This window comes from Bufo gargarizans, chromosome 2 (genome assembly GCF_014858855.1).
Source record: "Bufo gargarizans isolate SCDJY-AF-19 chromosome 2, ASM1485885v1, whole genome shotgun sequence".
NCBI classification, from domain to species: domain Eukaryota; kingdom Metazoa; phylum Chordata; class Amphibia; order Anura; family Bufonidae; genus Bufo; species Bufo gargarizans.
The window spans coordinates 57,625,170-57,634,828 of record NC_058081.1 but is presented as its reverse complement, the minus strand read 5'-3'; the positions used below and the strand labels follow the sequence as shown (position 1 = coordinate 57,634,828).

The 9,659-nt window shown below is 45.1% G+C and overlaps 1 protein-coding gene across 1 annotated transcript; it reads right to left on the bottom strand.

Annotated features, from left to right (window-relative positions):
* Positions 1 to 510: 510 nt before the first annotated feature.
* On the bottom strand, positions 511 to 2,044 carry LOC122929395 (nodal homolog 2-A-like). The gene is made up of 3 exons (XM_044282946.1): positions 1,744 to 2,044; positions 786 to 1,495; positions 511 to 663 (listed from the first exon to the last, which is right to left on the bottom strand). Exons 1-3 carry the CDS (start codon positions 2,042 to 2,044, stop codon positions 511 to 513), a joined length of 1,164 nt encoding a protein of 387 aa, XP_044138881.1.
* Between the last annotated feature and the right edge of the window lie 7,615 nt (positions 2,045 to 9,659).

Here is a 9,659-nt window from a genome sequence, read left to right as displayed (position 1 = left end):
GTAAGCGAACCAAAGAAGCTTCAGGTTTATTTGGTGGATGAATTTTGGAACGTTTGTAATGAACCAGATTAGTTACGAACTGATTTGCTCATCTTTACTGCAGACCAATTGTACTTGTCTATTACATATAGCCACAACCCAAAACAAAAACACACAAAACAGAATTGCAAATAAAAAATTTTATTACACCTCTCACAATATACAATATATATCTACATAGTTATATACATATTACCTTAGGATTATTTATTTCTTTAGTTTTGACTCTAGGCAGAATATATTACATAGTCACCAAATATCACACATTTTTGATAGGTTTGGTCTTCGCATATGGGATAAAGGTGCCTTTTAGATTGACTGCAACCTCTCCACCCCCTATAGGTACAACCCTGCTCTCCAGTGCTACACTCCAAAGCATTTCTGTGTGGATCCATGGAAGGTCTTTTGTAAGACCACTACAGGTTAAAACATATTTAAGTTAGAACAATATAACATTTCTGTTAAGTCCTCTCAATGACATCCACATTCTTCAACAATCATATCTTCATGGTGCTTCAAGACCAATTTTCCGTCTTCATACATAAGCAAAGATAATGGGCTCATCTTTACTGGGCTACATAAGGAGCAATCAACTCTGTTCGGATGGTAAAATTTTACCAAACTCTAAAGAAATTAAAGAAAATATATTATTTTATTAAGAAATGGTAATTTCTTATGACAATATAAATGTAACTGTAAATTTTATAATTGTCAAGCAAATATATAGGAAAATAAGTAATAATTACCTTAACATAAGCATGGTTGGTTGGCTTGAAGATCGTGCTCAGGGGGATCGGACAGGCTCCTTCACATCTGTATGCATTAAAGTTCTTGGGATAGATTATCTGGTCTCCCCATCCAATCTTTTCAAAGTCCACAATCATGTCTACTCTTCTGCACAAAGGTCTTCCATCTTCAATAGGTTTGATGGTAAAGTTGGCCATAATCATGTCATGCATTGCATTTCTACCTTTCCTAAATCTCCTAGTACCAGAAGCTGGGGTCATCACATATTTAGATGACTCTACTGTCTGGATGAGGTTCGGGTATCCATTTAGGTTAGTAGAAGGAGTGTCCTTGATAAAAACCACCAACACAACTTTTTCCGTTGGCACTTCTGTACAGTTGTTTTCTTGATTATCCTTGGACATTCCCTTGGCCTTCATGTCTTTTTGATTATTAGAATGTTTTTCTTCATAGAAATAGGATTGCATCATTCTAGTGATATTGACAATCTTCAAACTCGATCCTCTTTCACTACTAAGGTCAACTTTCATTGACCCCAAAAAGATCTTCTCTTTGCCTTCTTTACTATTATAGATGTCAAGGGTCACATCTTTGATTCTCTCAGGAGAAGAAGGCTGTATCCTCAACTCTGCCAATTGTATTTCACTGTTGTTTGTGACAGAAGACATATCAAAAGATAACACCCAGTGATCGGTCAGTTGAGAGCAATCTGGAAGCAATAAAAGAAAACTATGGTCAACAACTGTGCTATATGATCAATAGTTTTGCCAAATATAATACATTCAATGTTATATTTATGTAAGGTAAGAATTGGTCAACATCTCTTCTACAGTGTACCAATTTTGAGACGTAAAAACACTTAGGTGAGACATACTGTATGCGTCTCCAATGGTTATAGAAAAGCCAGGAACAAATAAATATACAAAAATGATCATAATATAATCAATAAAGACTTACTTTTGGCAGAGAGGCTTAGAATAGTGTCAGTATCTTGAAGGATGGAGTGTTCCAGTCTGGGTAGATCTGTTGTGTTCCTCATGGTGAGAACCTGATAGAGCTGCATCATGAAGGGAGAGTACTTCATATTCTGAGAGTCTTTGCTTCCATGCAGACTAGATGAATGCAGACTGGATGAATTCCTTAAACCAAGGTTTGAATGTTGAAGAGGAATCCTTGTTTGTTTCCCTGGTAGAGAGGAAGGCATTCCCAGAACAATGGAAAGGATTGTGAAGTGTAGAATGGAGGTCAACCAAGACATTTCTACACAGGTATTCTGTACTGTTTCTCAAGAGATGTTGCTAAGAACTTATCCAAGAATGATATGAGGTCTTGAGGGTTCTCTTAACTTATATATCCATGGATCAAAAGCCTCTATCTTAACACCTTTGACCTTTCATCTATGTAAACACAAAAAAGGTCAAGGCCACAATAGACACTTCTTCTATTATGTAAATGAGGCAATTCGTTAGGCGACATAACTACCTGTTTATACAAGCACATTCTCCTTTAATGAGATTCCAAAAGTAAAGGTTTTTATGAAGTGCACATGGCTAATAAGTTTTAGCTTTTGCAATAATGATGTCATAATATTTTAAAAATTTATTAAATCTATTTATCCCTCTATATTTAATTTATCTTTCTAATCTTTCTATATCTATCTATCAATTAATTTATCTATCTTATCTATCTATGTCATGTCTTTCTATCCATATCTACCTAAATATCGATCTGTTTGTATCTATTTTTCTATCTCTCATATCTGTCTATTTATATATATCTTTCGTCTTTATCTATCTATCTATCTATCTATCTATCTATCTATCTATCTTATCTATCTTCATCTGTCTCTCATATCTATCTAACTATCTATCTTTTTATATTTATCTATGTTTCTTATCTATTATCTATCTACCTACATTTATCTTTCTTCTATTTCTATCTATATTTATTTGTGGTCATGGCTACGGCCAAGAGGTATCCGAAGAACCCTAGGGAGAAAACAACAGGAACAACCTAACCCAGCTAGGCGTGTCTTAGCTGACCTGACTAAATGGCTTGTTGGGTGCCCTAAGCCATGATCGTGGGTAGGCCTATAAGTGGGCATACCCTGTGGAAATGAGAAGATAAGGGAGGGAGGGTGGGGCACCTGAAAACACACACCTGTGAGTGAGGGTGTGGCTCGTATATGAAGAGCCTCCGCCCCTCCCACAAATGCAGGCTGACTAATCAGCCTTACCAACTTGTGGTCATGGCTACGGCCAAGAGGTATCCGAAGAACCCTAGGGAGAAAACAAGAGGAACAACCTAACCCAGCTAGGCGTGTCTTAGCTGACCTGACTAAATGGCTTGTTGGGTGCCCTAAGCCATGATCGTGGGTAGGCCTATAAGTGGGCAAAAAACAAGCCAAGTAGGGTAGAAAAGGAATTTTAATGGCATGTACAAACTAATCCCCAAGCCAACTGCAAGGCATCCGGGATCTAGAGCGAAAATTCGGGGTATGTGAGGCAAGACTAGTAGGAAACCTACAACCCATCTTGTGGATGACAAGGCCAGAGACATGATGCTCAATATTGCGGATACTGCACCAAAGCGGAATGGAGGACCGAGAATACGTTGTGAAATGGATCATAAAAACCAACTGAAACTTGTAAAGTTTGGTTCTAGTGCGAGTACTGGCAATGCCCTAGCGTCAGGAGATCGTGGGACCAAAACCTAACTGCCTAGACTATGCAGGAATGAGGGCCAAAAAGAACCATGTAGATAGGAAGAGAATCCTTGAATAGTTACCCAGACAACAGCTATCCGCGCTTTGTTCTACTGTACGCCCCTGAGAATTGTTTTTACGCTTGAGACGTGAAGACCGACCTACTATCTGAATCTTCTACCGTGAGAAAATGCTGGACCTTGTCCAAAATCCGATTCAACGTGGTTGTAGGGAGTCGGAGGTTAGTGCGGCAAGAAGCTATGAAGCCATAATATACAAGATTCTGTCTATGCCCTCCCATGAGTGAGGGAATGCAAGGCAATGAAGCTACTGGCGAAAATGAATTCCTGGTCGTGGTAAAAAGGCAAAGACTTTGCGTGGGGACCTAGTTGACAAGATATGATCGACTACAATCAGAGACTAAAATGCTAGAGCGAATTGCCCTACTTGTTCTTCCTCTGGCAGGACCTGAACGAAAGCATGAACAATTAAAGAAAGATGAAATATCTGCGTAAGACATGACAATAATGCTGTAGGGCGAACCGGACCAGTTTGCGGTAAAAACATAAAATGAGCGATCAACATGGATTATTAGGAAATTAGGGAAGCAGGTATGTATGCGATACATAGGGGCCAAATCAGCCTAGAAGCCATGGGGCCGAAGCAGTCGTCGGGCCCCGAAGCCAAGGGGCCGAAGTAGTCGTGGGGCCCCCGAAGCTATGGGGCCAAAGCAGTCGTGGGGCCCCTGAAGCCATGGGGCCGAAGCAGTCTTGGGGCCCCCAAAGCCATGGGGCCGAAGCAGTCGTGGGGCACCCGAAGCCATGGGGCCGAAGCAGTCGTCGGGCCCCCGAAGCCATGGGGCCGAAGCAGTCGTCGGGCCCCCGAAGCCATGGGGCCAAAGCAGTCGTTGGGCCCCCGAAGCCAAGGGGCCGAAGCAGTCGTCGGGCTCCCGAAGCCATGGGGCCAAAGAAGTCATCGGGCCCCCAAAGCCATGGATCAACATGGAGCGATCAACATGGATTATTAGGAAATTAGGGAAGCAGGTATGTATGCGATACATAGGGGCCAGCCTAGATGCACAGATGGACAACCAACCAGGCAATCAGCCCAGCAGGACTGAAAACAGTCGTCGGCCCCCCCGAAACCATGGGGCCAAAAGCAGGTCGTCGGGCCCCCGAAGCCATGGGGCCGAAGCAGGTCGTCAGGCCCCCGAAGCCATGGGGCCGAAGCAGGTCGTCGGGCCCCCGAAGCCATGGGGCCGAAGCAGGTCGTCGGGCCCCCGAAGCCATGGGGCCGAAGCAGGTCGTCGGGCCCCCGAAGCCATGGGGCCGAAGCAGGTCGTCGGGCCCCCGAAGCCATGGGGCCGAAGCAGGTCGTCGGGCCCCCGAAGCCAAGGGGCCGAAGCAGGTCGTCGGGCCCCCGAAGCCATGGGGCCGAAGCAGGTCGTCGGGCCCCCGAAGCCATGGGGCCGAAGCAGGTCGTCGGGCCCCCGAAGCCATGGGGCTGAAGCAGGTCGTCGGGCCCCCGAAGCCATGGATCAACATGGAGCGATCAACATGGATTATTAGGAAATTAGGGAAGCAGGTATGTGTGCGATACATAGGGGCCAAAACAGCCTAGATGCACAGATGGACAACCAACCAGGCAATCAGCCCCGCAGGTTTGAAAACAGTCGTCGGGCCCCCGAAGCCATGGGGCCGAAGCAGTCGTCGGGCCCCCGAAGCCATGGGGCCGAAGCAGTCGTCGGGCCCCCGAAGCCATAGGGCCGAAGCAGTCGTCGGGCCCCCGAAGCCATGGGGCCGAAGCAGTCGTCGGGCCCCCGAAGCCATGGGGCCGAAGCAGTCGTCGGGCCCCCGAAGCCATGGGGCCGAAGCAGTCGTCGGGCCCCCGAAGCCATGGGGCCGAAGCAGTCGTCGGGCTCCCGAAGCCATGGAGCCGAAGCAGTCGTCGGGCTCCCGAAGCCATGGAGCCGAAGCAGTCGTCGGGCTCCCGAAGCCAGGATCAACATGGAGCGATCAACATGGATTATTAGGAAATTAGGGAAGCAGGTATGTATGCGATACAAAGGGGCCAGCCTAGATGCACAGATGGACAACCAACCAGGCAATCAGCCCAGCAGGACTGAATACAGTCGTCGGGCCCCCGAAGCCAAGGGGCCAAAGCAGACGTTGGCCCCCCAGAAGCCATGGGGCCGAGTTTTTTTTTTTTTTTTTTAAGAATTATAACTATGGAAAGTGACATGAATAAGGTGCACGTGAATTAAACCATGAGCCTGACCGATGTGGCAGGCGATACCCAAGATAAACTATGTGGCCTGAATAACATGCAAGGCGAAATATCGTTAGGAACGAGACCTGACCGACGTGGAAGGTGACCCCAATAGTTCAACTGCATGACCTGAAAAGACGAAGGGAAACGTGACAGAAAATGGAGATAATAACGGACATTAACTAAAATTAATAACATAAGCAGGTAAAGATATGAGTCATTCAAAAGCATAGCTGCACAGGTGGACAGACAACCATTGGTCAGACCCCTGAAGCCATGGGGCTGAAGCAATTAAATTAAGTAATTAAAACGTAAGCCGGACCTGATGGCATATGAAGCGACTTGAATGATTGGATTGGCTAGAAGGTGGCCTAAGGAACATCACTGCCGACAGGTGTTAAAAATATAGACATTAGTAATCCGAAGCACGTGCATACATAAAACACTAACCACCGCGAACCATAAACGTAAACATGAAATGCCTGAGGCATTGCAAGTTCGCTAAGAGAAGTCTCATATCGTGACAAACAAATGAACAGCTTGTGAAAACATAGCAGGAAACGTACTCCTATCGGCCCACTGACCTCCGCTGAGGAGCTGTTTGGTGAACTGGGGCAGGAGACCAATCTGAGTGAATACGAACCAGAAGTGACAGGAGACCAGTCTGAGTGATTACGAACCAGGATTAAACAGAAAGTCGGCCTATGGAATGTAACAGACCACTGAGGAAGGGAACGTAAGCCTGAAAAGAACGCAGTTATGTTTGTCAGGAGAGAGGTACCAGAGCGGTGGGTGCAGACTGCCCCGGTGAGATTGAGCAAAACCATGATGTAGCAATAAACAGGAGAATGCAGCTTTGAGTGGGAGCAGAGTACAACACATGATGTAACAACAAATGGGTGAATGCAGCTTTGGATGTGAGTGGTACCTAAAAACATGGTATAGGCGCAGCTCTGAGTATGGGCAGCGCATGAAAAGCATGGTATGAAGCAGACGTATAAATGCAACCTGAAAGCGAGCAGAGTATTGACGTGATGCGAAAGCAGACATGTGGACGCAGCTCTAGTAGTGAAAGGAGTATAGGACAAGATGTGAAAAGCAGACATGCGGACGTAGCTTTGGATGTGAACGAAATATTAACTTGATGTGACCGCAGACATGGAAAGCGGCTTTGGTGAGTGGGGTATACGACCTGGTGTAGCAGTAGAAGTGTGAACACAACTTTGGGTATAAGCAGAGCATGAAAATTGGTATAACCGCAGCTCTGGTTGTGAGTGGAGCAAGGTGGGAACACCAGGGTGGTGCGTCCAGAGCATGAAAACGGAGTAACAGTAGCAGCTATGGCTGTAAGCAGAGTATACAACATGTAATAACAGGCATGTAATACGGATCCGGCTGTCAGCTGGGGACGGAATGAGATGTAACAGCCAACAGGTGAGCGCAGCTTGAATGTGAGACCAATCTGAGTGAATACGAACCAAGAGTAGAAAAGTGCAGTACAGTGAAGACGTGCGGATGCAGCAGAAGACATTAAATAAAAGCCGAAAGTGTAAATGCCGCTCAGGATAACAGCGGAGCATGAAAGTATGAGATTGTGTATAAGCTCTGCCTGTATATGTATGTTTAAATTGTACTGGAGCTGTCATTTGGCATTTCGGGCACTAGAGGCCGCTGTTTTGCAGCACAGTCAGCATGCTTCTGGGTGAACCAGTAAGTGTTGATCTGACATGGTGGAAGGATTGTGCTGTGAGGGGCTGAATCCGATTCCATCCTGGCTTGCAGATGTCCGGCAGTGAATGGACACTCAAAGGAAGGAGAGTATCTGCTGTCCCCTGTCAGGATCCAGCGCTTTGAAAGAGAGGTTGTCCCAGGAAGACCAGTTCCAGTGTATGGACAGAAAACCTTAGCATCAAGCAAGGCCGCACGGTTGCTGAGAGCTTGGTGGCCATCCTGGGTAAGCGGCATCCTAGGGCCCAGAACGGATGCAGGTCAGTACACCTGATTACCAATTGTACTTCACTGTTTGGCGCCTAAAGTAACGAGAGACTAGCCTAGGCCTTGTATTAGCTAGTTAGATAGGGTTATGGCTTTGTTAGGCCTTACTGTACTGGACTGCAGCGCAGTAATTGACTTGCAGGCTCTGCTGTGTCTGCCAGGTGTGTCTTCTATAGCGGCACAGTACGATGTGTAGGCTCAGCTGTGTACGCCAGCAGGCTAGGCCTGTCCCTCGGACAGGGACGGTGACTGTGGGCCTGGGGTATTACTTATACTGTTTGTACTTGTGTTAATACTGTTTCCAAAATAAAGTTTATATTCTTGCATATAAAGCTGGTGTCAGTGTTGCTTCCATGTCTGTGACTTTGCTGTATCCTGGGGAGCCCACCCCGGTACACTGCTTACGAAAGTGAAATACATGAAGTTTAAAGATGGTGGTAGCGGGGGGGAAAGAGGGGGGGGGGACACATGGCAAGGAACAGCTACAGCAAAAGGCCTAAACAATAAACACTGTGTCCGATCTCCAAACATAACGTCACGTGCAGCCCAGGTAACGCTTACTTCAGCCGGTTTGCTGTAAAGAAATTTTTCATACGAGACGAACGAAGCAAAGTGAAACTTGTAAGATTTATAGGAACCAACTCTTATTACCAACAAACAAATGAAAAGCAAATGGAAGTATTTAGGCCCAAACGAGCAAACCTGAGGTAGCAGATTCTGAGGCGAAGCCTCCCGTTCGCTAGCAAAGTTGGATCCGACCGGCCTGGAGAGACGGCCCCGGCCCAACCTACTTACGCAGTATGGCGCATGCATGCTATGGTAGCAGAGAGCAAAATAACAAGCTCCATGCTGCAAAGAAAGACTCCTACCACCAGAGAAGCTAGTGTGCTAATGACACCCAGCGGCAGCTGTGCACCTGAAAACACATGTGAGTGAGGGTGTGGCTCGTATATGAAGAGCCTCCGCCCCTCCCACAAATGCAGGCTGACTAATCAGCCTTACCAACTTATCTTTCTTTTCTATCTATCTATCTATAAATCTATCTTCATCTTTCCTATCTATTTTTCTTTCTTTCTATATTTCTCTCTATGATCTATCTATCTACCTACCTCATGAGTACTCACCAAATTTGTAGACCTGTATATATGAAGATTAGGGTGAGCGAATCGACTTTGAATGAAACATCCATAGTCGATTCGCATAATACTTTCTATGATTACTGTATGGAGGGAGCGCTCCGTACAGTATTGAAATGTATTGGCTCCTATGAGCCGGAGTTATTACTTCGCGAAATCTCGCGACACCCTGTGTAATAACTTCACAAATTAATTCCTACTTAAACACCAATACGTTATGAGGAAAAACCAATATCATCCAGAAATTCCCCTGATATATAGCACAAAGAACGCACAATCCGGATAGGAAATAATAAATATATATCTTTATTAGTACATGATACATAAAATGTTTGTTAAAATCAGTTGGAGGTGCAAATACACGAGGCTAAACTTGCCACACAAGGGATTACAGACAGTATGAACCCCCAGAGTATAATTCAATCATACAAAAATAGGGGTATGAGGTCACCGCATGGAGTGCATAGGATCATTGCACAAAGTGCCAAATACCAAAATGCCGATGGATAATCAACCTCAAAATTCCATACATACCAATGAATATACCTGCAAGAGGATCTGTGACTCCCATGTTTTTGTATTATTGAATTATACTCAGAATTATACTGAATTCATACTGTCTGTAATCGCTTGTGTGGCAAATTTAGCCTCATGTGTATTTGCACCTCCAACTAATTTTATCTAACATTTTATGTATCATTTACTAATAAAGATATATATTTATTATTTCCTATCCGGATTGGCCGTTGTTTGTGTTAAATTAAATTCTA